This window comes from Mandrillus leucophaeus, unplaced genomic scaffold, assembly GCF_000951045.1.
Source record: "Mandrillus leucophaeus isolate KB7577 unplaced genomic scaffold, Mleu.le_1.0 Scaffold111, whole genome shotgun sequence".
NCBI lineage: Eukaryota > Metazoa > Chordata > Mammalia > Primates > Cercopithecidae > Mandrillus > Mandrillus leucophaeus.
This window is the reverse complement of record NW_012099321.1, coordinates 4184217-4202368: the sequence shown is the minus strand read 5'-3', so window position 1 is coordinate 4202368 and position 18152 is coordinate 4184217. Positions and strand designations below refer to the sequence as shown.

The 18152-nt window shown below is 47.7% G+C and overlaps 1 protein-coding gene across 1 annotated transcript in view; it reads right to left on the bottom strand.

Moving 5' to 3' along the window:
- The window catches only part of PLEKHA2 (pleckstrin homology domain containing, family A (phosphoinositide binding specific) member 2), an 82183-nt gene that overhangs the window by 21564 nt on the left and 42467 nt on the right, over positions 1–18152 (bottom strand). Inside the window, exons 4-9 of the mRNA XM_011993356.1 lie at positions 11127–11175; positions 8328–8425; positions 3207–3347; positions 1895–2041; positions 1491–1559; positions 827–897 (exon numbers count right to left, since the gene is read on the bottom strand). Coding sequence (XP_011848746.1) covers positions 827–897; positions 1491–1559; positions 1895–2041; positions 3207–3347; positions 8328–8425; positions 11127–11175 — 575 coding nt within the window. The remainder of the gene's footprint in view (positions 1–826; positions 898–1490; positions 1560–1894; positions 2042–3206; positions 3348–8327; positions 8426–11126; positions 11176–18152) is intronic.

Sequence of the window (18152 nt, the reverse complement as noted above, 5' to 3'; positions counted from 1 at the left end):
TTCATGGGAGAAGAGTCGGCCTGCTGTGAACAGCTTTCCTGATGATATCTGAGGGTTCTGCTTGCACAAGCCGTGAGATGGAGGGACACAAACACCCAGTCTCTAAAGACTGCAGATGGGTGGCCAGAAAGAGGGTTTCTGGATGCCCCAATATCCTTGGGGTCTCTAAAGATTACTTCTATAGGCATCTGTATTTGGCGTTGGACCTGGGAGATCCCTTGCCAAGTCCCAAACTCATCCTATGTAATGCGACACCTGGAAGGTAACTATTTCCTAGAGGACAGAGGAATCCCTTTAAAATACCTGTTCTTGTTTCCCAGTGGGAGTAACACAGAGACGCTATGAATCACCTGTGTTAATGGGACATCAGGGTCAAAAGGAGGAGAAAAGGCATAAGAAGGTCAGGGAAGAGGCACTGATAGAGTGATCTGACCAGAAGCACTGAGGTGAATGACCTAGAGGCCTGGTCTCTCCTCTGAGCCTGAGTTCCGCTAGGAATTGAGCACTTAATCCTAATACCTGAGAAGCTTTGGAGCCCCACTCTTTGTTTCTATATGCTTTCTTTTTGCCCACCAGAAACTATTATATGGGCCTATCTGCTTAGGAGCCAGAGTAAGGTATGGGAAGAGGGCAAATGTGCCCAGGGCAGTCTTCTCCCCGTGTTAGCTTGGATGCAGTGAGTCAGTCACAAGGTGTTAGTTAGGCTCCTCTGCCTGGCTCTTGGAAGCTCATGACTCTTGCATAGAGTCTCTGAAGGGTGGTAAAGGGAGATTTAAAGAAGACAAATGGAGGTTTGGATCAGAAGAGAAAAAACAGACACAATTACCCAGACTTGACTAGACATTCATGGGTCTTGAGAACATCCTTAAGAAATATAGTGCGCAGTGGTTCTCGGTCCTGGTGGAAAGAACAGAAGGACAGGTAAGTGAGGCTGCCTGTGACATATCATGACCAAGACCAGCTGACGAATACCCCTTTCTCAGAGATGGCTGGCTAAAATCAGGTTGACAAATAACCCGGTCTCAAAATAATCAGCAAGAGAAAAAAAAATCTGGCTGGGCAGAGTGGCTGCTGCCTGTACTACCAGGACTTTGGAAGGCCAAGGCTGGAGGACAGATTGAGGCCAGGAGTTCAAGACCAGCCTGGGCAACATCGTGAAACCCTGTCTCTACAAAAAATCCACCACTGTGCTCCAGCCTGGGTGACAGGTGACAGAGAAAGACCATGTCTCCAAAAACAAGAAAAAAGACAAAACAAATCTAAGAAGATGCTGTGTAGCTGTGATTCTGACCACACAGCAACTCACTGCTGAGAGGACACTTACTGTCACTGTAAAGATGTGTGCACAGAATGGATGGAGATAAGACAGAGGTGCCTTTGAAGTCTTTGTGTGCCCACATCTCCACTCATGCACACTCTCCTGTGGGTGTGCATCTGTGCACCTCTTAGTTTCCATGACCTCTCAGCAGGGCAGCAAAGCTACTACAAACCTGCTCACACTTGAAGTAGCAGATGGTAAAGTCATCAAGTGCAAAGAAGCGACGTTTCCAGCTCTTCCGCTGTAATAACAAAATAAAAGGCAGAACATTAGCAAGAGGTGCCCAGCATTGTGGAGGGTGTTCTCATGCTAAGCTCCCAGAGACCCAGCCCCCTAGAAATCCGGCCCCCACATTCAGCAGGGGAAAGGGCTTCTTCATATCAGGCTTGACACCTCTGACAGGCCGGGGCCAATGGTCAGACCCCAATGGTCAGCCAATGGTCAACCCTCAAAGGTGGAGGCTCCACGGAGGACTGAGGCACCTCCTGTCAATCTCCTCTCACCTCTGCTATGTCTACAGCTACTGGTTCTGAGGAGTCACCAGAACCCCAGTTTAGCCCCTGTGCTGACACTCACCACATTCCCTTGCTTCACGCAGTAACCACTCTTAATGAGGGGAGGCCCGGTGGAAGCACGGCAGCCTGACGTGGGGATGTAACTCTGAGACCTTCGAAGGATGGCGTGGGACCCAGGCTCACTCCCTTCCTGCCCATCCCCACCATTCTGCAAGGAAACAGTGTCAGGATCAGCGCCTCCCTGCCTCTATGCAGCCATAGCCCCATCCACCTCCCCCTGCCTGAATCTCTGGCCTCTTTGCCCTAAGTCAAAGAAGAAATAAATGGTGGGCACAGTGGCTCACGCCTGTGATCCCAACACTTTGGGAGGCCAAGGCAGGAGGATCGCTTGAGCCCAGGAGTTCTAGACCAGCCTGGGCAACACAGTGAGACCCAGTCTCTGCAAAAAAATTAAAAACTGTTTTAAAATGAAAATTAAACAAAAATTTTAAAATTTAAAAATTAAAAAAAAGAATTACCCAGGCGTGTAGTCCCAGCTACTCAGGAAGCAGAGATGGGGGGATGGCTTGAGCCCAGGAGTCTGACGCTGCAGTGAGCCATGATTGCACCACTGCACCTCAGTCTGGGCAACAGAGTGAGACCCTGTCTAAAAAATTAAATAACAACATGGCAAAACCCCATCTCCACCAAAAAATAAAAAAACATTAGCCAGGCACGGGGGCTCATGCCTGTAGCCCCAGATGAGGTGGCAGGATCACTTGAGCCTGGGAAGGCTGAGGCAGGAGGATTGCATGAGCCTAGGAGGCGCAGGCTGCAGTGAGTCGTGATTATGTGTATCTGCACTTCAGCCTGGGTGACAGAGTGACACCCCATCTCAGAAAAAAAAAAAAAACTTACATAAATATAAATAATTAAAACAGGAAAATAAACCTTTCCTTTGCTCTGTCATGCACTTTACCGGGTACTTTCACAGAACCAGCATCAGGGAGGTTGGGCCGACCCAGGAGAAAGGGAAGGACAGAGAATGTGAACCAGGAGGGACACCGGGCTGGTTTCCAGCCTTGTTTGCCTTCCTCTATCCCATTTCCTACAGGTTTCACAAACCCTCTCTTCTGTGTCTCCTGTGTCCAGCACAGAACTGCACAGGCCATTCGGCTTCAAGATGCAGTGGCCTCCACTTCTGCAATGCTGTCACTAACACCCACGAATGGGGCTGTAACATGCCCTGTACTTCCCTGATGGCTCCACTGGCACCAGCTCCCCTCCAACTCCCACCCTCCTTTTCCCCAGTACAGTGCTCCAAGCACATCACGGGCACACCATGGACACTTCTACACCCCCACTCCCCCCGCAGCCCCAGTCAGGCCCCTCACCTGGCTGATGGGTGTGTGGACCACCACCCCTCCGATGATCTCGGTCTTGTAGGCCACCTGTGGCTTCTTCTCCAGGGCTGGAGGAGCTGCTAAGCTCTTGAGAACTTCAGTGGTCATGGGTAGGCCCCCACCTTTGGGTACCTGGGGAGAGCGGCAGCAACAGTCAATGGGGAACAGAACGTTTAGGAAACATGGGGAGCCCAAAGCAGAATGGGGGTGCCGTGAGAAAAGCTAATGTGCCAAATTACAGTCAGACTTGCAGGTCCTCCCCGGGCCTTCCGCAGTCCAAATCTGAATATGAGCGTCTCCGCCAGCAACGCCCTCCCCCAACACAGATACAAACTGACTCCAGGAATTTCTGGAGCACCTACTTATGAGCCAGCCCTTCCCTGGCTAGAAACCAAAGATAAAGTGACAGCGAAACACACGTGGGTCCCCACCCTCATGGCACTTACATGCTAGTAGGGGGAATGACAAAAAAATACATAAAACAAACAGAGTAATTACAAGTGGTGGTGAGTGGCACAAAGAATATCAAGGGAGCTGAGGCAGCGCACAGCAGGGGACCTGCTGGAAACGGAGTGGGCAGGGAGGTCTCCAGAGGAGGAGGCAGGGAGACGCTCAAACGGCAACCTGGAGGGTGAACAGCAGCTGGGGGCCAGGTCTGGGGCCTCACACCTGTAATCCCAGCACTTTGGGAGGCCAAGGCAGGAGGGTCACTTGAGCCCAGGAGTTCAAGACCAGCCTGGGGAACATAGTGAGATCCTGTCTCTACTAAAAATGGAAAAAAAAAAAAAATAGCCAGGTGTGGTAGCACATAGCTGCTCAACAGGCCAAGGTAGGAGAATCTCTTGAGTCCAGGAGTTGGAGGCTGAAGTGAGCTATAATCACACTACTGTACTCCAGGCTGGGTAAGAGAGACCCTGTCTCGAAAAAAATAAAAAATAATAAACGAAGAAAAGGAATCAGGAACATGAAGCTGGGAGAAGTCATTCTGGGCAGATGGAACAGGTAAAAATGCATGCCTTTGTAGAGACAGAACAAGGGGTCCATGAAGTCTGGAGCCAGAAGGCGTGTGGTATAACCCTTCATCTCTCACAAACCACCTGAGCGACCTTTGGCAACCATCAGACCTCTCTAGGCCTAAACCGTCTCATGTATAAAATGAAAAGAGGAATAATATTTATCATAACCATTGTTGTGGTTATCAAATGATAGAATATATTAAATGCTTTAGAAACACAACTAAAAGAAAAACATATTACAAAATATTTTAATTAAGGCTTCCCAGGTGGTACTAATAATTATACACCGAGCCCTTTTGGAAGAATGAGTTATCTTTGTTCTTCCTTGACAGAGATATGGTACCACAGCTGATCAAATCATCATACAATTTTGCTGTTGTTGTCGTTGAGACAGAGTCCCGCTGTGTCGCCCAGGCTGGAGTGCAGTGGCACAATCTTGGCTCACTGCAAGCTCCGCCGCCCGAGTTCACACCATTCTCCTGCCTCAGCCTCCCAAGTAGCTGGGACTACAGGCACGGGCCACCATGCCCGGCGAATTTTTTCTATTTTTTAGTAGAAACGGGGTTTCACCGTATTAGCTAGGATGGTCTCCATCTCTTGAACTTGTGATCCGCCGGCCTCGGCTTCCCAAAGTGCTGGGATTACAGGTGTGAGTCACCACGCCCAACCCATCATAGAATTTTTATGGTTAGCTGGAAATCACAGGCCAGAGGTTGCAGATTGGTGGCCCACCCACCGACTTTGCCCAAACAATGTTTTGTTAGTCACATGCAGTGTTTTCTAAAATCTGCATCTAAGTTTTGGGATATTTCACAGACAAATCCAGATTTTCAGCTCTGCAGCAGTTCCCTTTTAGATAGAAAATGCATTCCATGTTTGCACAGTCTCTACCATTCTCCCCAGCAGAATGGGAGAGGCCAGGGGCCAGATGTCACTTATCCTCATTCTTGTTCTCATGTTTCTTCCTCCTTGCTCACTTCACTCATTTACTAGAGTCTGCAAATGCTGAGGAAATCTTTCATTTTGTTAGAAAGAAAGAAAAAAAAAGAGGCCCAGAACAGTTGAGTCATTTACCCAAAGCCAGGATTAACAGCTGAATGTCGGCCAGGCACGGTGGCTCATGCCTATAATCCCAGCACTTTGGGAGGCCGAGGGGGGTGGATCACCTGAGGTCAGGAGTTCAAGACTAGCCTGACCAACATGGTGAAACTGTCTCTACTAAAAATACAAAAATGAGCTGGGCATAGTGGCGGGCGCCTGTAACCCCAGCTACTCAGGAGGCTGAGTCAGGAGAATCGCTTGAACCCAGGAGGCAGAGGTTGCAGTGAGCCGAGATCACGCCATTGCACTCCAGACTGGGCTACAGAGCGAGATTCTGTTTCAAAACAAAAACAAAAATACGGCTGAATGTCTACTAAATCCTGACTTCCCACCAGTGCCCCAGCATCACAATGCCCCACCTTTAGGAGAATGCAACACCCTACATCTATCTGCCGGGATGTCACCAGGACTTCGAGAGAAAAGCTAAGGTCCTCTCCCACTTCTACAGCTTTCAGAGTCAGAAAGACCTAAGGATCCAGACCCTTTCAAGAGCTCAGAGCTATATGAGAGCCCTGTCATTTAGTGTCTGTTCGAAACAATAAGAGCACCCTGATTATGCTGGGCCCCCACAAAGATGACGAGACCTTCTCTTCCTGGACTGCCCACTCAGTTTACATAGACAAGGATGTCCTCTGCCCCCTCCCTACCTCTCCAAATCAGGCCAGAAATTCCACCTTCTATTTTCCTTCTGGCTGAGAGATACCAACAGTTACAGTTTTTTTGGGCCTCCATTCAGTGCCAGGCAATGCACTGATAAGCTCTTTGCTGCACTATCACTAATCTTATCAACCAGGCATGATTTTCTCTTTATAGATGAGGACAACTCAAGCTCATTAAAATCAAGTGATTTGGCTCTAGCACTGCCTGACTCCTTGTTGCTACATGTCACGACCTACCTAAGCTACTCTTTCTCATTTTCTGTGAGTTCTGTTATTATGTAACCACATTTTTAGGGATGTTGATTTTTAGTTGATATTTAGTGATTAAAATCACCATGGAACAGGCAGAAATTTCCCCTAAATGACCCAGATGAATTCCTGAAACCCAGCAAAGAAGGAGGGAATTAACTTTTTTTTTTTTTTTTTTTTTTTTTGAGACAGAGTCTCACTCTGTCGCCCAGGCTGGAGTGCAATGGTACGATCTCAGCTCACTGCAACCTCCACTTCCTGGGTTCAAGTGATTCTCCTGCCTCAGCCTCCCAAGTAGCTGGGATTACAGGTGCCCGCCACCATGCCCGGCTAATTTTTATATTTTTAGTAGAGATGGGGCTTCACCATGTTAGCCAGGCTGGTCTTGAACTCCTGACCTCATGATCTGCCCACTCTGGCCTCCCAAAGTGCTGGGATTACAAGCATGAGCCACCGCGCCCGGCCGGAAAGTAACTTTTTAGAGTTCCCAGTGGCCAGAAAAGGAAGAACAGAAGCTTGGCTGCTGTGTTTCCTCTCAAAATCCCGAAGAACACTGTTTGTCACCGCTTATGCTCCAGTGTCATGCACTGCTTCAGATCAACATGCAGAGCCTTTCCAAAGCTGCTTACACTACCTGAGACTTCTTTAAGAGATGGGGTTTCACTCTGTTGCCTAGGCCAAAGTACAGTGGTAAAATCATAACTTCCTGCAGCCTCAAACTTCTGGGCTCAAGTGATCCTCCTGCCTCAGCCTCCTGAGTAGCTGGGAATACAGGTGTCAGCCACCAGGTCTCACTAATTTTTTATTATTTTATTTATTTATTTATTTATTTATTTTTGAGGTAGAGTTTCACTCTTGTTGCCCAGGTTGGAATGCAATGGCACGATCTTGGCTCACTGCAACCTCCGCCTCCCAGGTTCAAGAGATTCTCCTGCCTCAGCCTCCCGAGTAGCTGGGACTACAGGCATGTGCCACCACGCCTGGCTAATTTTGTATTTTTAGTAGAGATGGGATTTCACCATGTTGGCCAGGCTGGTCTCAAACTCCTGGCCTCAGGTGATCCACCCACCTCAGCCTCCCAAAGTGCTGGGATTACAAGGCTGAGCCACTGCACCCAGCCATTCATCCTCTCTCTTTTCATCACTCTCTCTTTTCACGGGTTTACCAAGGTTTATCAGAATAAGAAGCTAATCAGCAAAACTGCTTATAGGACTCAATTATACTCAGGTTAGGTCTAGCAACACGAATACTAGATATGTGTACACATTTCTTCTATACAGTTGTTCACAGGAACCCTGAGAAATCTGGGAGGATAATTTGCTGCAGCACGTAATAGTCACTATTGGAAGCCCCTCAAACATAAGCATTTCTGACTGTAAGATACAGAAACAAACTTTTCAGCATACAAGCCATGATCTATATAAGCCAGGAGTCTGCCTGTCTTATCAAAAGTCTAGTTTTTTCCAAAACATATAGTTTTCCCTCTCCATCCTTCCTACCCTCTTCCTTTCTTTTTCTGTATTTCCAAGGGAAAGGAAAGGAATTCTTCATGAGCCAACTCAAGGAAAAAGAGCACACTTGTAGGACAGCCCATGAACTAGCTCTGTGATGCTTTTAAACAGAAGGCTTTTCCAGGACAGGGAGGCGGGTGGCTTGGACTAACCCTGCAGGCAGCCTCTGAAAGTAAGAACAGTATCCGCCCCAAGCTGGGAAAAAGTTCTGCCTTCTCTCCCCATATGCTTTTCCCGTTACTTGACTTTTCACAGTCAGCAATCCATTTTCCAATCCTACCACATTCTGAATCAGCATCCCAGAATCACCCAAAACATGACCGACCGGGAGCCCTCCCAGGAAGCCCAAAGGGGATGCTCCATGAACTTCCCCTTGAACTTGATTCAAACTCAAACTCTCAGTTCAACTTGTGCTTGGTAAGCCAAGGAACAAGAAGAGGTGGGAGAGAACTGGGTACAGACCAGGCTCCTGGGAAAGTCCCCACTGCCATCTCGGTTTTCCCCAACCCCAACAAGGCCACAGCCTGGGAAGAGGCACTTTTACTACCCCCAGAAAACAGAAGAAACCAAACTTACGGTGATCTTGCTGGCTTGGTTCAGGGCTTCAACCCAGTCCTTCATATCTTTCTGGTCATTGGCTTGAAGGAAATATCTCTGAGACAGGGCATTGATAACTACAAAAGCCACAGAAAAGAAGGGAAGATGTTCCCGGGTCAGAATACAAGCAACACAACAAGTCTCCACAAAGCTAAGGTGTTTGAGGGAGAAAGATGAGTGAACTCCACAAAGCAGAACAAGAAATCTCCCATGATGCTAAGTCATTTCCTTAGGAATTTAGGAAGCCCCAGGCCACACCTGCTCACTCTCTTTCCCACCTTTAAAAACATCCTATTGGCCACAGGAACAACACCTGACCATGTTAACAGCAGCCTCAGTGCGCTGTTCTGCAGTGATGAGGCTGCTGGTCTGCCGTCAACAAGACACAACTGTGAACCGCATTCTGGCAGTGCTAATATGTTTACTATCATCATGGTATATACAGAATTTTGGACCCATGCTTGGTCTCCACTGGCACAACTGGTCTGGACTGGCAGTCTTGTCTGTGGTTGGGAAATAGAACAAAGCTTTCCTGAGATCAAATCTGTGACCTTGGCCTCACTCTCAATCTGTTCTTTCCTCTGAGCATTCCATTAGGTCAACAATTTACTTCCAGGTTCATTATTATTACATATATATATTTTTAGATCTGATAACCACAAAACGTGACAGTCATTTCTTTTTTTTTTTATTTTTTTTTATTATTATTATACTTTAAGTTCTAGGGTTCATGTGCATAATGTGCAGGTTTGTTACATATGTATACTTGTGCCATGTTGGTGTGCTGCACCAATCAACTCGTCAGCACCCATCAACTCGTCATTTACATCAGGTATAACTCCCAATGCAATCCCTCCCCCCTCCCCCCTCCCCATGATAGGCCCCAGTGTGTGATGTTCCCCTTCCCGAGTCCAACTGATCTCATTGTTCAGTTCCCACCTATGAGTGAGAACATGCGGTGTTTGGTTTTCTGTTCTTGTGATAGTTTGCTAAGAATGATGGTTTCCAGCTGCATCCATGTCCCTACAAAGGACACAAACTCATCCTTTTTTATGGCTGCGTAGTATTCCATGGTGTATATGTGCCACATTTTCTTAATCCAGTCGTGACAGTCATTTCTGAGCTTAGCTATGAAATTTGCAAGAAATAGAAGAATGAGGTACCAAAGAAGTTTGAACTAATCTGAAGTGGGGCGAGAGAATAGCTCAAGGGAATATTTTATTCTCTTAGCATAAGCTTGAACTGTAGGAGGTGAGTCTCATGGGGTAGATGCAGAATTCATCCCTTCATTCATTCATTTGACAAATATTTACTGAGCACCTACTATGCGCTAGGAACCATCTTTAAGTGTTGAGGATACCACAGTGACAAGGCAGAGGAATATCCCTGCCTTTGTAAAACTTACATTCAGGACCACCCGAGATAGGCAATAGAAACTATTTGTTAGCATTTGCTCATAGCACTTAGCACAGTCCTGAGAACATAGTAGGAGCCAAGTAACTATCTGATGATGGATTCATTGAATTCACTGACTGCTTCCTGACTTGAGGCACCCGTGCACGGTGACTCTGCTTCCTACACCATCCCCCAACATGTCACTCTTTGGGTAACTGAGACTCTCAACAGAATTCTCCTTCCTTTATCTTATCCCCTTCCTGGCACTGCCATCTGCCTCTGCTCTGAGTCCTCCATCTTTTCTGAGCACACCATTTCTCAGCTCTAAAATAAGGGTTTGCAGAAACTTCTAGTGGACATTTTGCACCTGCCTTATGGCATCAAGAAAACTGAAATGCATATGGACAATTATTAAAAGAAATGATGATGGACATTGATACGGTTTGGATCTCTGTCCCCACCCAAATCTGTGTCCCCACCCAAATCTCATGTTCAATTATAATCCTCAGTGTTGGAGTTGGGGCCAGGTGGGAGGTGATTGGATCATGATGGGTCGTGGGGACAGTTTCTCACAGTTTAACACCATGCCCTGTGCTGTCGTGTCATAATAGTGAGTTCTTGTGAAATTTGGTTATTTAAATGTGCGTAGCACCTCCCCACTCTCTTTCTTGCTTCTCCTCTAGCCCTATAGAGCCTGCAGAACAGTAAGCCAATTAAACTTCTTTCGTTTTTTTTTTTTGAGGTGGACTAGAGTGCAATGGTGCAAAATTAGCTCACTGCAACCTCCACCTCCCAGGTTCAAGAGATTCTCTTGCCTTAGTCTCCCGAGTAGCTGGAATTACAGGCACCCGTCACCATGCCCAGCTGATTTTTTTGTATTTTTAGTAGAGATGGGGTTTCACCATGTTGGCCAGGCTGGTCTCCCTCTTGATCTCAGGTGATCTGCCCACCTCGGCCTCCCAACATACTGGGATAATAGGTGTGAGCCACCAGGCCTGGCCAAACCTCTTCTCTTTTTAAATTACCCAGTCTCAGGTATTTCTTTATAGCAGTTCAAGAACAGACTAATACAGATATGCTAATTATACATTATGTACCCCATGAATATGTACAATTATTGTCAATTTAAAAAAAAAACTGAAACCAAAAAAAAAAAGAAAACAGAAATGTTATTAGTCCCTGGACTTCTGTACTTATGTTATTAACAACCTTTGCAGCAAGACCAGGGAAAACAGTATCACTTGACGCCCAGGACCGTCACTGTGATTTAAGTCACTCATACACACAGGGTATAGTCACATGTGATCACAGGACTGTCTCCAAGCAAAAGAGGAAGTTGCCATATCAATATTAAACGAGTCCCTCCCCTGGCTCAGTACTTACCAAAGCAAAATGGAGTCTTTGGTTTCTGCTTTGGGGTAGCTATGCTCACCTAAATGAAATAAGAAATAAACGAAACATGAATATGTTTCTTACAATGTTGAAAATTTCTTATTGTGAAATTTCTCATACATGTAGAGTACATTAAACATGTCTACATTTTTAAAAAATAATAATTAAATGAAAACCTTGTACTCATCACCCAGATTAAGAAACAGGCATTATCAGTCCTATTTCTTAGAAGCCCTGTGTGCCCCTCCCTGATAGAATCCCCACGCATCAGAGATAACCACTATCTTGAGGTCTGTTCATCTTTACAAACAGACTTTTGTTTATTATTTATTTATTTATTTAGAGACAGGCTCTCACTCTGTCACCCAGGCTGGAGTACAGCGGTGCAATCATAGCTCACTGCAGCCTCCAACTCCTGGGCTCAAGTGATCCTCCAGCCTCCACCTCCTGGCTAATGTTTTTTTTAAATACCCCTATGCCTCGCTAATTTTTTTAAAAAAGAAAAATATTTGCAGAAACAGGGTCTTGCTATGTTGCCCAGGCTGGTCTCAAACTCCTGGGCTCAAGCAATCGTCCCGCCTCAGCCTCCCAAAGTGTTAAGATTACAGGCATGAGCCACTGCGCCCAGCTCCAAAAAGACTTTTAAAAGACACTAAGTCCTGACGGAAACCTATCCTGGCCTCATTCACACTAGCAAGATTCCCCTCCTCCCCTCCTCTTTCATCTGCCAACCCTCTCCCTAAATCATTCTCCAAGCTAAATGCAATATTGCCACAAATGCATGGATTCCAATCAGAACGCTCAGAGAGACGAAGCAGCAGGCTGCACGCTGCACTCAGACACATGGAACAATTGCCTTTGCATCTGCCCTGATGGCCTAACCATGAAAATAAGCACCTTCCAGGTGCCCAGAGAGGGGCTGATGGAATCGGAGAACATGCCTATACATCTCAGGGAAGGGCATGAAATAGAGGAGGTATTTCTACACCTCCTGTTGCTGCACTTCATCTTGCTCTGGCAATCCTACCCCTGGCATGTACACTCCTGGGTATCTGCATATGTGAACTCACATCATTCAGGCTCAAACAAAAGAAAAAAGAAAAGCAACTCACATTCCACCACATGCCCACAAAGATTAGGGACAATCCTTGATGGAGGCTGAGACTCCCTGGAGGCAGAGACTCCCTGGAGGCAGCCTCCACCACTGGGCCTCTAAAGAGACAGTCACCTTCCCATGGGTCCTAGGCCGGGGACTATTCACATGATGTCACAGTCCTCCCCTGGATACCATTCTCTCCATCCCTTTCCAGCCAACGGTATTCTTCGATGTGTCCTCACCTAGGGGCTCCAGGAGTGGTTCCCACTTTATTTTATTTGTTTGTGGGTGTTTTTGGAACACCCACAAACAAAGAACTCCTATCTTTGAGATAGGAGGCTGGAAGATCACTTGAGCCCAGAATGAGACCCTATCTCATTCTGTCACCCAGGCTGGAGTACAGTGGCGCAATCACAGCTCACTGCAGCCTCGACTGCTCAGGCTCAAGTGATCCTTCCACCTCACCCTCCTGAGAAGCTAGACTACAGGTGTGTGCTACCACACCCAGCTAATTTTTCTATTTTTTTTAGAGATGGGGTCTCGCTATGTTGTCAAGGCTGGTCTCAACCTCCTGGCCTCAAGTGATCCTCCTGCCTCAGCCTCACAAAGTTCTGGGATTATAGGCATGAACCACCACAACCAGCTGGCTTCTACTGTAATGGGCAGCGTCATCAGAAGCCAGGTGCTAAAGAAAAAGTCCTGAATTGAAATGAAAGTCTCTTCCCGGCTGACAGCAGTTAGGGTCTAACAATGACTGACTCACCAGTCTGTCTAGGTTCTTACTCTTGGCTCTATGTTCTTGCTATACACCTGCCCAGATTCCTTAACCAAAATTAATATTGCCCCAAATAAATGGGAACTGAGGTAGCATTTTATAAAAGATCAAAAGAAGGTCAGGCAGTCAGAGACAGAGAGTCTCAAATGACAGGTGTTGAAGCTGAATGACCTCCACTTCCTGTTCTATCAAATAAAGGATCATAATGCCATGTTTTCATAGGGTTAACATAAGGGTTAAATATGATAGTGCAGGTAAGACAGCTATTCCTCCACAAAGAATCTGCTCGACTCAGGAGGGATTATTTATAGCTTTTGATACCTCATTTCCTTTAAAGCCTCACTCCACACATCAACACAGGCGGTGTCCCGCCTGGAACTACGGGCAAAACGCTGAGGGCCCATGAGTTTCTCTGGGCTTGCAAAACTGTATGAAACCTGAAAACCTGGCCTCCTACACACAAAGTGAAGATGCTATATCTAGTGTTAATTAATGCCTACATAACATTATATCAACCTCCCTGACCATTATTTAAATGCATACAAGATATTACTCAAGTAAACGTCATTAATTTTTCAATGAAACATTAAAAAATTTTTCATTTGAAAATAATTGGTACTGGGCCGGGCACAGTGGCTCACACCTGTAATCCCAGTACTTTGGGAGGTCACAGTGGGTGGATCACTTGAGGTAAGGAGTTCGAGACCAGCCTGATCAACATGGTGAAACCCCGTCTCTACTAAAAATACAGAATTAGCTGGGTGTGGTGACACATGCCTGTAATATCCCAGCTACTTGGGAGGCTGAGGCAGGAGAATTGCTTGAACCTGGGAAGCGGAGGTTGCAGTGAGCCGAGATCCCACCACTGCACTCCAGCCTGGATGACAGAGTGAGACTCTATCTGAAAAAAAAAAAAAAAAAAGGGATACTTTAGATTTTCTGAGCTCACAAGAATCCTTTTGTGTGTGTGCAAGATGACTGCCCAGAAATTAGAGCCGGTTACAAACTGGATGAGTTACTCAGAGCCAAATCATTCCAAAAGTAAAATGATTAAAATCCTTTCAAATATTTTATATACATATTATGGCCAATTATATTTAATAAGGGATGTGCATTTCGAGATGTGAGGTGGAAGCCATAGAGCCTAAGAAAGACCTAAAAAAATGAAAATTTGAGCAAAGGTAAACCCACTTATCCCAAGTTCGGACACAGAGGATCCAAATTCCTCTGTGTGTCAACTCACAGGTAAGAGGACGCTGGTGGCTCCTTAACACAATAGCCCAGGCTCCTAGGCATCTTGCTTCCTGGATTTCTGACCCCCAGCCCCCCATTCAATCTGGACCATGGCGTAGGCTTCTGTCTCGCTTACACCTGAGTATTGATCTGTCAGTAATTCATTTTCTTGCTTTGGTCCTCGGCATCCATATTCCCGCAGTCCTCTGGTCCGTAACTCCTAGTTGTTCTGCCCCTGATCTCAGAATAATCCTGACCACAGCAGAACTGTGTTTGGCCATCCCAGCCCTCAGAACCCACCTATCTCATGTCTCCCCTTCTACTTCCAGCTTTATTTATTTATTTATTTATTTATTTATTTATTTGAGAGAGAGTCTTGCTCTGTCGCCCAGGCACTGGAGTGCAATGGTGCGATCTCGGCTCACTACAGTCTCTGCCCCTCCAGCTTCAAGCGATGCCTCAGCCTCCCAAGTAGCTGGGACTACAGGCACCCACTGCCATACCAGGCTAATTATTTGTATTTTTAGTAGAGATGGGGTTTCGCCATGTTGGCCAGGCTAGTCTGGAACTCCTTACCTTAGGTGATCCACCCACCTCGGTCTCCCAAAGTGCTGGGATTATAGGCATGAGCCACCACGCCTGGCTTTTTTTTTTTTTTTTTTAAGAGATGGGGTCTCACTCTGTCTCCAGGCTGGAGTGCAGAGGTGCAATCATGGCTTATTCAGCCTCAAACTCCTGGGCTCCAGCGATCCTCCCAACTCAGCCTCCCAAGTAGCTGGGACTATAGGCACTCGCCACCATGCTCAGCTAATTTTTATTTTTTAATTTTTTTTTGTAGAGACTGGGTCTCGCTATGTTGCCGAAACTGGTCTTGAACTCCTGGCCTCCCAGAGTGCTGGGATTACAGGCATGAGCCACTGTGCCCAGTCTACTTCCAGCTTTAGAAGGACATTGAAAAGCTGGGTACTCCAAGACCCTTTCTGGCTTATTAGGAGAATTGCCTTTTCTCTGAAAAACTCCTATTTGTCACTGACTAGAGAGAGCACCACAGGCGGACAGTTTTCACTGCTTGGATAACAAATGCTCATTTTGACTACAACTGATTCGCCACACTGTGCTGTGAGAATGCTACCCATGGGTTTATTATGGGAACTGGAGCCTTCAAAGAGACAGTCTGGCTTCGTGTTTGTTTGTTTTCCTCTGTTTATCCAGTTTTGGTTAGGAGGCATGTGAGAGTGCACGCGTGAGTGCAAGCGTGTACAACCATCACTGGCCTCATGTCTAATGGCTTACCAACACATTGCTGAACTAACAGCATCGGTTCTAGTTCTGCCCTGATTGGCTCATTGCAAGGGTAAGACCCTCAATGTCTCTGATCAGCTTCACAATAGGTGAAGCCAGAGTAAAAACACGATTCCCCTTTGCCAGAGAGTGGCAAAAGAGGACAATGAAATGATTTCTACCTGTTGTTGAGTCCCACGGAAAGAAAGGTCAAGGTGGGGCCGGGCACAGTGGCTCCCACCTATAATCCCAGCACTGTGGGAGGCCGAGGTAGGCGGATCACCTGACGTCAGGAGTTTAAGACCAGCCTGGTCAACATGGTGAAACCCCATCTCTACTAAAAATACAAAAATTAGCCAGGCATGGTGGCACAAACCTGTAATTCCAGCTACTCGGGAAGCTGAGGCAGGACAATCGCTTGAACCCAGGAGGCAGAGGTTGCAGTGAGGCAAGACTGCACCATTGCACTCCAGCCTGGGCGAGAGAGTGAGACTTTGTCTCAATTAAAAAAAAAAAAAGATAAAGGGCAAGGAGGAAATCTAACTTATCATGGAGACGTGGTGGCTTCGCCTCCTTTCATGAAGAGGTGTGGCTGCAGGCGGGTGAGGTCACCCGACCATCTGACTCCAGTGAGGCCACCAAGGTGCAGCCATCCACACAGTCGAGGTGGCCACAGCAGAGGCTCTGCACAGCAGTGGTTGCCTGGTGGGTCCTGTGAACACCCCAGCAGCGAGCAGAGGTCAGGGATGTGAGCAGGGAGTGGGCACAGGTCCCCCATAGAGTGACGCAGACAGGGCTGCTCCACAGCTCAACAGACTCTCAGGAACTTGTGCTTATCAGATCAAACACAGACCACAGGAGCTGCAAGCTCGTCAGCGGCCAGGCACGGCTAGGGCCAGCCCCACCCTGTCTGCCCATGGCCGGAAGAGGAGCTGGGGCCCCTCTGGCAGAAGCAGTGGCAGCAAAACAAGGTCTCCTACTCTGCTGCAGCCTCTGCCCTGGTATCTGGGGATGACCTTGCCCCACGAGGTGGCATCAGGAGCAGGGGAGTAGCAGCCACCTACATGGGATAGGGGTCTCTGGACCAGCTTCAGGAGGTCAATGGGCTCCCTGAAATTATAGGCAAAAGCAGGGTGTGTCCGTACACTTATGCATTTACCTGGAGAAGGCATCCATGAATTTCATCAGCCTTGAAAAAGGATCCATGATCCCCCACAAGTTCTTTCGGAGAGGTGGCTGAAAGCAAGGCCCTGACAACAGGGACACAGCTGGGGGTGGGACAGTGGGGTTGGCTGTGCAGCTGGTGAGGTAGAGGCAGGGGTCAAAGGGCAGCTTTAATTATTTTCTAATTTGCTAAGAACTGTTTCTGTTGCCATCGATGCTCTGGATGACATCCAATCATCACTTTCATCTCTGTCTCTCCAAAGGACCAGGGCCAGACGCCCTTCCTCATCTTCCCAACACCAGCCCTCAGCAGACAGCAGAGAAGCACACACCCTGAACAGACAGCCCACACGCTGCCCTCTGGCCAGGCCACCTGACACGGTGGCAAGTGCTTTCCTCCAGGATGGAATACCTAAGGGTTAACAAGTAATGACTGGAATGCAGAGCTGGAGAGCCCAGCGCCTCCATGGCTAAATGTCACCCTGGGAAAACCCCCTGCTTTCTGGCAGGGAGTCAGGCAGGAGTTAAAGGCTCTGGGCTCTGTGTAACCCGACCCAGTGGCAGCTGTGGGTTTTGCAAAATGCCCACCCAGCCCTGCCTTTCTCGGGAAGGGACTAAACAGCAGGTCACCCTTTCTAAATGAGGCAGCCTCCAAGGCTGAGAACTCTAAAACCCTCATCTGAGCTGCATTTATAAATCATGATTCAGCAGGAGACTGAATTCATTCTTCCTCAACCAAAAAAAAAAAAAAAAAAGTCTTCCCAAACCCTCTCACACAGGAGAGGGTTTCAGTTTTCCTTTATTAGTGCGAGGTTCTCTGCTCCTCTGCTCTCAATTCTCCATCTTTGACCCTCCTGAAGAAATGACCTCAGGAGCTCTCAGCAAGATAAGGACAAGCCAGGGAGGGCGGGCAGGCCTGGGCCTCTGGCTGCTCTGGCCTGGGGAGACAGCCACATTTGTCACCACAAGGCATGCACAAATTACGGGCAGCTGTGCTAGCAAGGCTGGACTTGAAAAGACCCTTCCCCCTTCCCTGAGGTCATTCTCTCCCTCTTTAATCCGCCCTGACGCTGCCCTGCATCTTGTGCCTTTGTACCGAGCTGTGTCTGCCTGACTCTGCCTGCACACCACAGGCACAGGGGCTGGCTGCCCCTCCAGCCAAGGGTGTCCTCTCCTCCAGAGTCCCCCAGTCCCCTTCAGGTTCATCTCCTGACCCACCAGGGTGCAAGGCTCCCAAAGCTTGTTACAAGATGGAGCTAGTAGACCCTTGGCTCAGGGGCCCCCAGGCCCCAAGCCCCTGAGGATGAAAGGGGATGCGCAGGGCAGAAAAGGCTCCCAAGAGGCCTGCAGTGAGGGTGTGTGGGGAGCACAGGACTTCCGAAACCTCAGTGCTGGCGGGGTGCCACCTGGCTCTCCTCACTGTACAAAGAGTTCCTCTTTCTGGGGAGGCTCTAAATCTCCCGGCCTT